General features: G+C 36.7%; 2 protein-coding genes across 2 annotated transcripts in view; one reads left to right on the top strand and one right to left on the bottom strand.

The window, feature by feature from the left end:
* The window catches only part of LOC134651423 (circadian clock-controlled protein daywake-like), a 360,230-nt gene that overhangs the window by 167,827 nt on the left and 176,339 nt on the right, over positions 1 to 16,064 (top strand). The gene's annotated exons all lie outside the window — the stretch shown is intronic.
* LOC134651819 (circadian clock-controlled protein daywake-like) lies at positions 5,191 to 15,233 on the bottom strand. Its single transcript, XM_063506931.1, has 5 exons — positions 15,076 to 15,233; positions 13,946 to 14,183; positions 9,123 to 9,253; positions 8,643 to 8,792; positions 5,191 to 5,350 (listed from the first exon to the last, which is right to left on the bottom strand). The coding sequence occupies exons 1-5, from the start codon at positions 15,131 to 15,133 to the stop codon at positions 5,199 to 5,201; spliced, it is 729 nt and encodes a 242-aa protein (XP_063363001.1). The 5' UTR covers positions 15,134 to 15,233; the 3' UTR covers positions 5,191 to 5,198.

Here is a 16,064-nt window from a genome sequence, read left to right as displayed (position 1 = left end):
CCTCACACTAAGAATGTCAATATTGAATGAGTAATTGACGCCAAATGCCAATATGGCGATACCAGATCTCAAATTCAATAATATTAAGCTGTTCTATATAATATTGGGCGAGAATAAATTAATTATGGTATGATTATTGCATTTCTTCGACTAGTGATATGCTATAAGGTACCTACTACCTAGTTTATGCGTCTGAAAAAGAAATCCTCAGCAACATGCTGAGGTGAAAACATTTCGTGTCACTGTATCCTTTTATTCTCTGTTATGTATAATTTTCTATTTTGTGTTTGTACTCACGAATGAAATTCTATTCTATTCTATTCTAAATGTTTTATTTAGGCACAATCAACATTTGAGCTAATTACAATAGCATAATTTTATCTAATTACAATAATATGACAAATTTTCCTGTAACTTTTTCATCGGGTACAATGCCTCAATGAGGCTTTTTTTGTAAGCAAATTGAAGCTTCGTAAAAATTTAAGGCATGCTATTAAAATGAATTTCACCGTGAGTTCAGACTTCCTAAAGATTTGAAAGTTTGTATTGGGAATTTTTGGGAAAGGGATTAGAAACAGCGTAAAAAAAGTAAGTTATTAAAAGACAAAAAAGAAATTTCGGCGTTTTCAAAATTCATTAACTTGGAGGGTTAAAAACGGACAAACTAATCTACATAAGAGGGGCTTCGTCTCCCATTTTGTTGGACTTCGTGTGCATAAGACTATTATGCACCCGAAGCCGAATACATCGCCATTGTTAGTAGCTCGGTACTACTTACAGGGCTAGCGTGCCTTATTTTAAATGTTTTAACTGTTGGGCAGTTTGTGTAAAAGTCTGTGACAACCCTACCTGGCATCTAAACATCAAAGGCGTCGGTCCACTGTTACTTTGTACACTGTGGCTGTGAGGACACTTTGCACAGATGCAATAACATTTTGTGAATTTTGATACCCTGAGTGATAGACCTGGATCAAGTTAACTCTTCAAGTTAACTTTTCAATTTAAAAGTCTTGAAGTATCACCATAAGGGTAACATTCTATTTCTGACCGCAGCTGCACTACTGGTACTGAACGCGTCGCTGTTACTGTCAATTTCCATAGTAAAATGAACAGTAGTGCAGCTGCGGTTGGAAATGGACTGTCACCTTAAACGTCAAAAGAGATGCGTACGTTTCACACTACCGGCAAGTACTTACTTTTTAGGGACGAACACCGTCGGTCAGGCAACTGCCTTTATGAGGTTTTTCTGTATAGTTATTTTATGGGTAGTAATATTAATAAATAACCGTAATCGAAAAAAGTTGTTTTAAAAAAAATATAAAACATTATCACAAGTGTTCGAAAACACGTTTTTAAAGTAGGTAGCTGTCAAAGAAAATACAGACCAAAAATTTAACAAGAATTTATTATAACGCAGAATGAACTACCCAAAGGCATTATCCTAACCCGATTCATTTCCTTTCTTAAGACTAAAATCTGGTCTTAATGTTGCCTTTTCAGCCTATTGTGCGCGCACAGAAGGCTCAATTCATACTGGCTTTACCGGCTTTCAGCAAACTCGAGAAACTAGAAGCTTTTAACTGTAAAGTGATGGAATTGTTGCGTGTAAAGGAGCATGGGATGAACACATTTTAAACACCTTCCCCCTCCACCCCTTTCTTCGTAACGCTCTTCCAGTTGCATCCAGAGCCCGGAGTCCATTTACTAACCTAATTTAAAACATCGCACTCGTTTTACGAAAGCTACTGTAAATCTTTTAACCTAAAGTTGTTGGTATAAGACTAGTTCCCTCACAAAATTTTTAAAGAACACTATTTAGGGCCAGGTTTACCAAACCATCTATCATTGTAAACCGTTCGCTAAAATATATCATAATCTGCTCTGCGAAGTTATGTTACTACTCAGTCTGTCAAATTGTGCTTGGTTCAACCCGCACCAAGCAAGGTAAAGATATTACATTTCGGATATATATCGGTTCTGACAAACTTATTGTTACAAGCTGCGGGCTCAGCACGGTTCCATTTTTATCGACTATCACTATGCCCGTCACTTTCGCACTTACATACTTGCTAGAACGTGACGGCATGGTGACAAACGATAAAAATGCGACCGTGCTACTAGGGCTGGGATTAGAACTGGCAGGTTGTACTTCGTTTGACGAAGTTAACTCGATATGCATAATTTCATTGCAGTTTGTTTGATTTGTTGACAGAATAGTAATATCTTTAGGCATCATCTAATTTTCGCTAAAGAATGTTTGCAAAGTTCTTATGTTAAGTTTTATGTCGTCTAATAACGTTACATTTTTACCGTGGGGCCGTAGAAAACTTTAAATTTGCGATCCTATCTAAGAGGAAACAAACAACATTACGTCCCTATTCCTCGTAATCGCGTCTCCTAGCGGCACATTGTTCCACCTTTATCGCGTCTAAATTACATTTCGGCTTGCCGCTCTACTATTATAGTGATGTAGGATTATGATGAGAATTATTCCGTTTTCGACGACTGTTCTTTTCCATGGGAATATTTAAATAAATAAAAATTGGCACTACTAGGAATTACGTAGACAAAAAAAAAACAGGAAATCCGAATAAAATCTGTTTATTAGTACTTACTAGATCCTAACTGTTCTAGAGTGCGGCTAAACTAATTCTGCCACCAATTGGCAGTCGACCGAGGAAACGCGGGTGGAAACGCGTCTATAGAAATCAAATTTTAAAACGAATTAAACGAAACGTTTAGACGGAGATGGCGGCACGACCTGGACACCTTCCTCAGTAACTGGCCAGAGCAGGCGCTATGTCGGGAGTCGTGGAAGATAAGGGGAGAGGCCTTTGCCCAGCAGTGGGACACTATTATAGGCTAGCAAAAAAAAAAAACGAAACGTTTAAAATGGCACTGCCACAGAACCCCTATTGTAAATGTACACTAGGGGTACAGCTTACAGAGTCACTATAGTTTTATTTTAAAGGGAATACAATAGGTTACCATGATAAAATTGCAAATGTTAAATTATCCCATTTCATTTTGAGCCTGAAATATTCTTTGAAACAGCACATCACTACACATTTCCCTTTTCTTCCGTGTTTTACTCAGAAAGGCCTATGATCATGAGTACCACGAACAAATTTAGATCCTTTTGATGCGACGCTCGTGTTCCCTACTTTTCGTTTTAAAGTAGAATTTTGTGTAAATTCAGTGGGAGCATGAGGAAAACGATTTTAAAAGTAGGAGTGAAGCGACAAATAAATACTACCTAAGTATAAAGATTCTAAAAATAATAGTTTCACGACCTCCTAGCCTAGTCGCTAGTGAAGCTGCCTACTACGCGGGGGATCTCTTGTTCGAATCTGGTATGGGCATTTATTTATGCGTTTATTACAAAATATTTGTTCCTGAGTTATACATAGATGTTGACACATAATTTATATAAAATACACAATACAGAAAAATGGTTTGGTGGCCTACGTATAAGGGAAATATCTTCGCATTACCCGCTTTTTTGTCTTCCATATAAGGTAGGTACGCTACAATTCATAGACAAAATACTCACCCCATCACTAAATTACTTCGAGGTAGTCTACTGCTTGTGTAGCCATGACGAAGTACTTAGTTTGAGGTAGCGTAGGTGAGGATAGATTTTTTTTTAAATCGTAATTACATAGCTAGTCTACCGAACCCGGGGATCTTCTTAGGACACAAATATAAAAACTCTAGAGAGAAAAGTAAGATTATTTAGCATAGTCATGAAAAAAAAACCGTTTTATTTTAGCGTTTCCCTAGTCACAACTTAAGAAGACAGAGACAAGGATCAAAACGCTTAACCGCACTCTCATTTTAGCTTGTTCCTTAAGCAAAATAGCTAATCCTCCCAACACCGTGTCGCGAAGATTTTATTTTTTTATAAGATGAAGGAACAAATGAAACTGCCAAGTGTGTGCCGTTCCTGTACAATTAAGGATACGGGATACGAATAATACACAGACAGAATCGTAATAACATAAGATAAAGTTCTTTAATACAAAAAAATAAAATAAATAAAAAATCATTTGAAATATCATTTGATATTTACCAGTCGCTTTTCGGTGAAGGAAAACATCGTGAGGAAACCGGACTAATCCCAATACGGGCCTAGTTTACCCTCTGGGTTGGAAGGTCAGATGGCAGTCGCTTTCGTAAAACTAGTGCCCACGCCAATTACTGGGATTAGTTGCCAAGCGGACCCCAGGCTCCCATGAGCCGTGGCAAAATGCCGGGACAACGCGAGGAAGATGATGATGAAAGTTCTTTAATACCTATGTCTAAGGAGTACATTTCCTCCGCATTTGACTCTTCGAAATAGTGAAATTTATCATATATAATATGAAGAAATATTATTAAACGTGCATCTATGGTTCCTAATCCACAAGCAAATATTTTTACGAAACTTTTAGCGCTCGGCTGTTTAATAATTTTGGCCATGAAACCCTAAAGAAAAAAAAACTCTCTGTTCTCAGGAGGAATGTACTGGCACCGTAACAACCTACAATTTGCTCAATTTACTCCCGGAACCCGTGAAATATCATGAAAAGAAAGTTGTTTCGAACAACCTCCCAATTGGTACAACTCCGGAAATAATTTATATTCAGTAAAGAAAATACTTTCCTAATCTTTACATCCACTTAAAAGTTTTGCCTCGGTTGACTTTTGTAATAACAGAAACCAGACATTTGTTTTAATTAATTTATTCTAATGCAGTAATAATCATAATTTTACTCTGTTAATAAATAATGAATGTTATAATCGCTAGCATAGATTTAGTCCGGCCAACTACTCAGGCAAACAAATTGTTCGGTGACGGCAAGCAGCTTCAAGGTCCTAGGAACGAGAGGTAAGAGAACGTTCCTAAAGTCTATTTTTTTATTAAACTAAAATGACATTTCATTGTATGAAATGACACATGGTGTTCATACTATGAAATGTCATTTTAGTCTAGCGAATAAAAAAATAGACTTTAATAGTTCCTAGTTCCTAGGAACGAGAGGTTACATCACATCATCTCGCTGTCCAGCTGAAAGCTCGCCGCTGCCGCTTATCACCCCCATTCATTGAAGTGGCCGAGCGATTCACGGCGTTCGTCTCACCAAAAAAAAGAAGCAAAATTAAAAAATGTTATGGGTTATAAAACGACACGAAGTCCTGGGCAGACAATAATTATTTTATTCTGGCAAAAGGTCGTCGTAGGGAACTTGAGCGAGAAGATTGTCTAGGTTTTGGACTACGGCCGTGCTCAGAGACTGACAGATGGACGGGCCCACGTCTGCCACTATCTCTCGCCACATTTCGTTTAGGAACCGGTTCACCTGGTCACCTGTAAAATGTAAGAAGATATTTAATTAATAAAGCACCAAAAAGGAAATAAAAGGGTAACCTGCCTTAAAGTCGGCCATCAGCGACTAAAATATCATCAGCATAAAGTAATAGGAGGACATAAGGATTATGTATAAATATTTTACATAATGTCAACATCCAGGGAGTAAATTGGGGACTACGTTTGTAACTTTGTATGAAGAAGCGGTCGTCTAGTATCCACTTATTAATAATATGTAAATTAATAATCTAAATCATGTTTACACCAAAGGATACAGGGAAAGTACAAACAAAGAATAGCTGTAATAAGAATGTTTTAACAGAGTGTGTATTCAATTATGTTGTTTTTGCAAATAAATCCTTTCAAACGCAATGCCAATGTTTGAAGTACACAACAGTTGATGCCTACTGAATAAAACCACCATGCTTTGTTTGCACCGCCGCGCCGCCAGTCAACACTAATCGTTAAAACCAGAGACATGTAAATAATACAGACTATATGACAAACTTTGGAAACCACCGTAGTCCAAGAATTGCTTCTATATTTTTAGTTAGGCATACTTAATGAGTGCCCAGTATAAAATAACAAGTAACAACTACTAAGTAATACTGGGAAAGGTTTCCGCCATAGAGATAGTTGTACGATGTTAAACAGGGCTAAAAGAACAAAAAAAACCGGCCAAGTGCGAGTCGGACTCGCGCACGGAGGGTTCCGCACCATCGACAAAAAATAGAGCAAAACAAGCAAAAAAACGGTCACCCATCCAAGTACTGACCCTGCCTGACGTTGCTTAACTTCGGTCAAAAATCACGTTTGTTGTATGGGAGCCCCACTTAAATCTTTATTTTATTCTGTTTTTAGTATTTGTTGTTATAGCGGCAACAGAAATACATCATCTGTGAAAATTTCAACTGTCTAGCTATCACGGTTCGTGAGATACAGCCTGGTGACGGACGGACGGACGGACGGACAGCGGAGTCTTAGTAATAGGGTCCCGTTTTTACCCTTTGGGTACGGAACCCTAAAAACAACACATTTTGTAAAGATAATCCTTTTCATCCTAACGCATCCCTATAATCCTACAGGAGGCTGGCGTGCATTTCTTATTCTTACCAGTCCTTATTATTTGCTTGACAATTAACTAAACTCACATGAAAGCTTGTTGTTTTGTCCATCAATATGCCGACTTTGTTAATAAATCGTCCAATTTTACTGTTATCGGTTTTCAAATGTTTCCGAGGCGACTATGAATCATAAATCTCGGAGCCCTTTTTTTTACCGAAAACCGATTTTTCGGCTATTTATCACCGGCGACCAAGTTACATTTGTAATATTGTTACGATTCATTTCACGTTTTGCTCGCATTTTCTATCAAGGTTTATTGACTGTTTGACCGCAGTGCAGTGAACGAGTTCGCATTGTTTAATGCCAAGGTGACTATTTGGAATTATTTGTAAATAAATATTAGCACGTCACTGGCGGACTGTTGAATTTTAAATTAAATAAATAACTGGAATATTCAACAATCTTACACATATCGACGAGTCCCATATTAAGCACAATAGGGCTTGGGTTATGTGTACCAGACGATAATTTATATAATAGACCATAAAATCATAATATTTAACTTTTAAAGTTGGCAGGTTGGCAGCAAGTTACAGTGACGATAGGTGAGTCACGCCATTTTGCTCACGCTTATGCGGGCAGCAGAAACCGAGAACCATTTATGTTCAGAGATAAGTTTACTGTGTTCAGTCCTTTAACCGAACACATTAAACGAAAAACCGAACACATTAAAATGCGAGGAACACAGGACACTAATCTCACAGGCATCGAAAATACTACTGAAAATTATTCAAAATAGAATTAGACCAGTTATGGAAGAATACCTTGGACCGGACCAATATGGATTCCGACAGAAAAAAGGTACGAGAGAGGCCATACTGGCGCTGAGAATGATTGTTGACAGGCGAATAGACTTGGGCCAAAACACACATATAGCCTTTATTGACTTGGAAAAGGCCTTTGATAGGGTCAATTGGAAGAGCATGATGGGAATTTTAAGGGAGGCAGGCTTAGACTTCAGAGACCGAAGAATAATTTTTAATTTATATAAGGAACAGGAGACAATCATCAGTGTGGGAGAGGAAAGCTGCAGAGCAACGATAAAGCAAGGAGTGCGACAGGGTTGCCCACTCTCACCCCTTATCTTTAATACATTTATAGAGTGTGCTATTAGAAAATGTTTAGAAAAAACTGAAGGAGGGGTCAAATTTAATGGGGAAAGAATAGTATTTATTAGATTTGCGGACGACATAGCAGCACTGGCCCCAAGTTCAGCTGAATTAAAAAGAGTAATGGAACAGATGGATATCATTTTTACACAGTTTGGACTCAAAATTAACACTAATAAAACTAAAACACTTGTTGCTTCAAAATTTCACACGGTTAAGGAACAAATTGACATCAGAGGGACACAAATAGAACAAGTAAACAAATTTAGATATTTAGGCAGCTTAATTACACAAGACTCCAGATGTACAGACGAAATAGTATCAAGGATAGCTATGGCGAAAACAGCTTTCAACGCCAAAAAACATTTGCTTAAGGCTAGGATCTCTAAGAGTACAAAAAAGTGCCTAATTAAGATATACATCTGGAGCATCGCTTTGTATGGGTGTGAGACGTGGACTATGAGGCAGAAAGATAGGAAACGATTGGAGGCTTTTGAGATGTGGCTATGGAGAAGAATGGAGAGAATAAGTTGGACGGAGAAAAAAACGAACGAGGAAGTGCTGCGAATTGTTGGAGAGAAGAGAAACCTACTGAGGACCATAGAGAATAGACGAGGCAGAATGATAGGTCACTTGATAAGACACGACACTTTCTTTAAAACTATATTAGAAGGCAAAATCGAAGCTAGAAGAAGAAGAGGAAGACCACGAGCAAGCTACACACAACAACTAAAAACAAAGGCAAATGTCGTGTCTTACAGGGACCTAAAGAACCTAGCCGAGGACCGCGAAAACTGGCGCATACTCCACCGACAAGAGCCACGCTCTTAAATTATGATGATGATGATGTTCAGTCCTTATACTGTTGTGCTTACATTGTCCTAACTGACGCTACCAAGCGATAATCCGCGACCGCAACTCATTCATTTTGACAGACGAAACGCAATACGACAACTGTTTTTAGACAGTTGCGGACGCATTGCCGCATTTAGTTAGGATAATTATGGTAATAGCTTAAAATAAATATACCTCGTACTTATTATGATAAAAAAAATTACCAATATTTTTATCATTCAATAAGTTCTCTAGACGAAAACTAGCCTTTTCCACTTCATATTTAATATCGTGCTTTGTAATTTTCCAATGAATTTTTCCATCTTCGCCGTTAACGTGTTCGTACCAGAAGCGGATGTGAAGATTGGCGTTTTCTGAAAAAGATGAATAAAAAAGTAGACTTATAAAACAACCCGTACGATGTTGATCGGATATTAATTTTATTGCGTTTCCACTGCAATATGCCAGTAGTGCATTCTACTTAAGATGAAAATTAGACTATTTAGGGAACAAATGGCCGCCACCTAAGATTTTAGCTAAGATGCGAAACTCCAATCACGAAGGAGAAGCGAATATTTAACGGAACCATTGATTCGGGCGTCCTGTACAGCAAACTGCAAAAATACATGCAAATTTGCAGCTGGTTATACACAGAGGGGCATTGGATCGCCTATGCCATACATGTTCTAAAGAAGTCTACTTACTGAGCTTAATAGAGGAATCGCCAGAGGACTTGATAGGAATTACCAGCAGTTTCCCGCTGAGATCGTATTTGCTCGTGACGTCCAAATTTACCAAAGCATCCGCCATTATCATTTTCTTGTTGAGATCAAACCTGCAAACGTGAGACTGCTAACATTCCCGTAGCGTAATGGACAATTCTTGATAGTTAGGCATCCATCCATAATCCACTTTTAATTAGTTCTGAGCCTAATTACATAATACCCAATGCTTTAATCGAATTTATGCTTTGTCAATACCCTCAAACGTATCTCATTGCTTCGAATCATTTTTCATCCCATTAACCCTTTAGGCCACCGTTCAATGAATCAAGGCTTTGTGCTTAATTATTTAAACGACCTTTACGAAGGCGTTTTCATAATATTCGTAATTAAAAGAGCCAGAGCTAATTGTCCGTGAGTCGTGACGTCGTTAGGCACATAGTTCATTATAGAGCGCAGCGTCAGCGTTATGAAAGGAATAAATTCGTGGGATGAAAAGGGAAGTTGCTTTAATAAGCAAATGGTTTAAATAAACCAAACTACGTATTACTTTTCGTAACCAAAACCTTCTTGTCTTTCAAGGTTGGTTGCAAAGCCTATACAACCCGTGTCATTAAGATGAGTCGATTGATACCTTTTTCATGTAAATCGGCTTCAACGTCATGACCAGAGAGCGAAACTTTGGTGCCGATGACAGACGTATGACGTCAAGCTAAATACAGAGTGTTGTTATTAGAGATGCCACGAATATTCGGCAACTATTCGGTATTCGGCCTATTCAGCCACTTTGCCGAATATTCGGTATTCGGCCGAATGTTGCCTACGATTCGGCCGAATACCGAATATCTGTTGCACCTACTTAAAAAGAAAAATTGCACAATAAAAATAACCAAAAACTATGTAGGTATATTTACAATGTGTTCTTGGAAAGTTGTTAAATACGAAGACCCTTTTTTGAGCAGAGATTAAAAAACATTTTTTTTATCACGAGTCTGTTTTGTTTGACTCTATTCATTAATGCTGTTCAACAAAAATATATCTTAGCTAACGTCATCTAACGTTGAGCTTTGTTAGCGATCAGTTTTCATAATAATTGTGACTCAAAATGTTCGCATGTCATGCCGAATATTCGGTATTCGGCCAAAACCACTATTGAGGTCTTACAATGTTGTTTTAAAAGAACATCCTATATGCGATATAACGTCATAATGACGTCACCAGCACCAGAGTTTCGCTCTCTGGTCATGACACAACACATGACACAAACACACCCGTATATATAGCGGTACATAACATGACTGTTAAAATTAATCACTTTCCGTGAGTTGCATAAAAAATATTGCAAAATTTTTGTATGTACGTATAAGTCTTTTTGATTAGTTAGGCATATCGTCGGTGCGAATAAAAAAATCGCCATGTATTTTTTAGCTACTTTTCAGGAGACAAAAAAAAAACTGTTTATTTTCCTGTTTGTAATATATTTGTTGCACCTGTATTTTTTTTCTGGTAGATCAATGGTTTTTATATGATACTTATGAAGAAAATAAACAGTTTTTTTTAGTAAATTTTTACAATATTAATTATTTTAACAAGAATTTTGCTACATAGCGACTTAAATTTGGTTCACTTAAAATCCATGTTGCCAAAGTAACGTAGTACAAGAAAAGTTACATAGCGGATTTTAGGGTCAATAAATCGCCATGTGCAACATTATCGCCATCACCCTCGACGGAAAACAAGGCATTTAATTTCGTTATGTGCTAAAAAAAAAACATAGCTATTTTTTTGTACACATTTTGTTAGTTATTTTCAAAACTAATAAAAATAAAAAATAAATATATACATAGGTCGACGGGAAATTTAAAAAGGAATTAAAATGTGCCAAAATCAAAACATCGTAAAAAATCACATAGATAGCGATTTTTTTATTCGCACCGACGATATCTAGCATATCTTTTAAATTTTCAAGGAGATGTTAATTTCATATTTTTAGTTCACAATATTGCGGTCTGTGTGGTGTAAATACATTTTGTATTTATTATAAGGTTGGAGGAAAATATCAAAACAAAATTGAAACAACCCCTTATTTTTCTCATTACGCATTTCACTGCACCGTTAAGAGGAGGCTGACGCAAAATTGTAGTTTTTATATAGAATTTTTACCATTTCAATCAAGGGCGGATGCCATGAAAACATTCACACGGAAACTAAACTATTTTTACAAGGGAAGACTCCAACCCAGTGAGCTACACCCTCTTAAAAGGTTAAAGTTGGCTCGATAAAAAATAGAAAAAAATAACAAAAACATGTCTACTTTTCATTTATTTTCAGTTGTATATCGTTAGTATAAAATTGTAGTATAAATAAAATAGCTATTGATATTAGCCGAGGGACCTGACGAGCACATTGTTAAAAAGAAGTATATTTTTAATGTACCGCACAAACTTTGTTCGCGGTACACTTATGGGATCACATCGGTCTTGCAAATCAGTTAAATGTGGTTTTCTCAGAAACCGTTTGACGTAGATAGCTAAAATTTAGAACAGTTATAGCAATTACCAGCACTAACATTATTTAGACTAATTATTGAAATATGGTAAAAGTGCACGATGGTCATATGTTCCGTTGCGTTGGTTTTACGCCCCCTCTTAATTAAACATTTTTTCCGAAGTTGCAACGTAAATGTTTTTCAAGCGTTGTAGGCGTTGTGGCAATGATTTTGCAGTCTTTACCCGTAAAGGTAATCATAGCGGTGGCTGGAAAATGTTAATAGAATTACTCTTAAGTACTTCCTTCCATGTTTGCACAGTGTACTCTACCTTGAGCTGGACAAATATTGTTAAAATATTTTCATTATTTGCGGGAAACCGCAATAGAAATATTGGATGGCAGATACATTTTTACGAGTAAGTTTAAATATTACTTACTATATAAAGGGTTTCAAGCTTTTTGCTCATTATTCAAGTGGAAAAATAAAATAATTTAGGTAGGTATTGTTGATTGAGTTTAATCAAGTGACTGATTATAGTTATAATGTATATAATATACCATAAAATATAACAAAAAAAGCGAGACGTTACGTTATTTTGCGGCACGACAATATTTTAGGCATTGTCCTGTTGAAGCCCTGGTTTCAAGGCGTTAACACTTTGTCGTTATCTGTCATTTTGCTATTAGTGTTTGTTAGAAAGAGACGTATTTTAACAAAATGTTGACACGGAAGAGTCCTTCAGGCCTACACGGTTGCGCATCATAATATAGTAATGTCTTATTTAAATTACATGATTTCAGTTCCAAGAAGAGTATACCTTTCGTAACGCTGAACAGCGCAGTATTAACTGTCACGTTGCTCAGTACATACTAATTCTGTAAATTAGAAGTGCCTACCGTAAAATGGGGTGAGTAGGGTCAAAACTGAAATTCAAACCTCGATAACATTTTATTTTTACATATGAAAACTGAATGGTGTATATAATAAGTGTTCCGGACGTTTGTATTTTAGTTTTTATTTTATTTTGGGTAGTTCCATTTCATAACTTTGACGATAAAGAGAAAAACCCACCTCACCCCGTAGTGCCTCGTATCCAAGGTGAGAGGGGTTTTCATACAAAGGTGATTTTGGAAGATTGTTGGATCGATTTTTTTTATTATTTATTATGCGTATTACTATAGCTCCATTTTAAATTGGTGTAGGTTGTCGGGCCGCCGATGACGAAAAATACGCGTAAAAGTTTGTATGTACAGTTTATTTTACACAGTATTTACACAGCACATAAAGTTACACAGAATATATACAAAATAGAAGCAATTTACACTTATAAATACAAATAATGTGCAAACACAAAACATTAGACGCTTAAATTTGCAAAGAAAACTCAAAGAAAAATATTTTTAAAAACAAAAGACGCGCGCGCTGGCTGCGGCATCCTTACCGGCCAGCACGCGCGCAGCACGGAGGTTGGTAGGTCCCGTCGCCTACAATTGGAATACATTATTTTTGTAGCAGTAGCCTTAAAATCCCTTCTCACCCCCCCTCTCAAACCTTCTCTCCCCATTCATAATTCACCTCTCCCCGCGAAACCTATACTCACTCCATTTTACGGTACCCATTAATGAGGCGGATTGTGCTTGCTTAGTGCCGATTGTGTATTTCTGTTGTTTTGCGAACAAATATGACTAGTTATATCAGACAAAACAATATAACATAACTTCAAAATAACCATACACAACGCAAATAACATATTTAGGCTTCTACTAAACCCACTTTTTAGATTTAGTTAATTTAATGAGGTCAACATTTACGAGCTCTTTCGTTTTAAATGGTAGAAACATAGTGTCCCAAGAATGTTTTCCCATGCAGTTACCAATTCTTATATCACGTATTACAGTACCGGAATTAATTGTATGAAAAATGTATTAAAATTTAGGGACTCTATTTTATTTTTACTACTTATCTACCTAGATTAAAATTAAATTGTCGTGTCTTTGACTATAAATAATAATATTTATTTACACAAATAAAAAAGGAGGTTGGTTGCTTTAAATAGGTTTACGTATACTGATACGCTTGAGCGTTCGACTCGTCCGTGTTTGGTCAGAGTTCGGAATAACATCCCTGTGTTGTTGTTTATGTATTCTTGCGTTAAGGTTAATTAAAGCTTATTATTTTTATATCGTAACAGTGAATCTATCGTGTTTACAAAATGCTCTCCCTAACGCTCGATTCGCAAGAAACAATGCCTGTGTTAAAAGAAAACAAAGAAAGCGGTTAGAGAGGATCTCACCATAACGATTTAAATACTCACTTCAAATCATCAAGTCGCAGTACTGAAAGCCCGCTAAAGGAATTGTCGTTAAAGACAAGTTTCAGGCCGTTTTCATTGGGAACGTAGACTGTCATCACAGGCACGAAAAGCGGGTCCAGCGGGTCTAGACCCCTGCTCGGGTCGCCCATGGAGAATTGCTGGAGAGAATCCCTGGCCGATTTCAGAGCACACGCGTTTAAATTAGGGTCATTCCTCGAACAAGACTGTATGTACTCGGCTGAAATATAAAATAAAAAAAATGTTGATTACAAAATAAAAAACGGTGGCCACACTTACACTTATTTCACGTCCATCAAAAGCGAGCTGGATTGTTTAAAAAAAAATTACATGTCTAATTACTCGTATTTGTGGCACATGCATGGACCCTCATATTGTTTTGTTTATGTTTGTTATGTTTTTTTTTTAACCCATTACTGATAGGTATGTGAAATCCTAGGATATCAAACAGTTGACATAAATAAAGGGGAGTGCTCATAATGCAGGTCGCAAATAACTAATAAATTTATTTTTCCCCTCAGCAGCTCGAACAAGGGTACTTAGCTACTTAAAAACAGTGAGCAAAATCGCATTTTGCTCACTATTTTTAAGTAGCAAAGTACCCTTGTTCGAGCTGCTGAGGTGAAATAGTTATTTGTACAACAAGAGAATCTTTCGCTTTCACGGGACTCAAAATAAGCACTCGAAGAAATATCAAACTTTGATCTCTTGTTGTACAAATAACTATAATTTGATTACCTATAAACTTGTGGGTAACTAAGGCAAACAGCAATAATTGAAAATTACCATAGCTTGACACCTATAATTACTTGAACGAGTATTCTCTATTACGTATATAACGTACATTAGAATATTTACGATACCGGTTGACATTATGATCTAAGTATTTATTAATAATAAAATTTGTAATTTATAACACAATATAATATTAATCGAACGAACAAGGTAAGTAGGTATATATTTATTGAGGAAGCACAACAGGAGGTTACACAAATATTCAAAGTGACCCCATTCTCGTTGCTCTTGAGTGTAGTTGCATTTTTTAAAGTCCTTCAGACTACTTCAAGGGTACGGGAATAGAACAGCAAGCGTCATATTTAATTAACACTCACGTAGACCCAAGCCGGTGGCTGACGCCAGAACGCACAATAACAGGCACAGTGCTAGCATGCTCCCAACAGCACTTGAAGACAGGCTACACTTTCAGTTGCTTGCTACTCGGTTTTATAAACTACTAATGTTGCAAAATTACATGTTCCAGGGCGCTCATCAACCACACACGCCCATACGCAAACGTAAACAATGCATGCACGAGACCATAATACAAAACATTGCGTTTCCAAGACTTGTTGTCATGTTTGCTGTATATTGTGCGGTTAAAACACGTTGAAATAAATAAAATCTAATGAAGCCTCCAATGTATGCGCTGCACGGAATGGCACGGGATTATATTGCCAATGATATACGATCGCAGAATCTCCGCTTTATCGTATTAAGAGTTTATGAGACTTACCGACTTTATGATCCTGTGTTAAAACCACATTTACAGTAGACATGGCACTTTAATGACGCATGTGGTGACGTACATTACTTTTAAAAATTTAATCGGGGCTCCTTATGCCTGATATTACGATGGGTTAGGTATTATTACAGTCTTTATGAAGCGTTACATATAATTTTACGTGGCAGTGACGTACACCTATGATCATTTGCACAAAATGGAGATACATTGTATGATTAGATGCGTTTATTACCAGATTAGTCGTCACCTAAGACGATTCTACGCGATTTCTTTGCTTAGGATCAACATTTTGCAATAACGAAAGACTGGTTCTTTTTGTGTTTTCAGAGTTAGGGTGCCTATCGTATTAGCTAATTAGACTAGCAGGCATGTTTTTTGAACTAATTTACAAAACTTAAAAAAAAAAACAAATTTAAATTATAGCGATTATTCAAATTTTAATAATAATTATTAGCAAATTAGCTATTTATTATAAAATTAATAGATTGATATAACTCGGATGAAAAATTGAATAATCTTTGAAACTAGACGCGATGACAGTCTAGAGAGAGTAGATCAAGCTAACTCCGCTCAGACATA

The sequence above is a fragment of the Cydia amplana genome, chromosome 10 (genome assembly GCF_948474715.1).
Source record: "Cydia amplana chromosome 10, ilCydAmpl1.1, whole genome shotgun sequence".
In the NCBI taxonomy this organism is placed as follows: domain Eukaryota; kingdom Metazoa; phylum Arthropoda; class Insecta; order Lepidoptera; family Tortricidae; genus Cydia; species Cydia amplana.
This window is presented reverse-complemented; position numbering and strand designations above follow the sequence as displayed.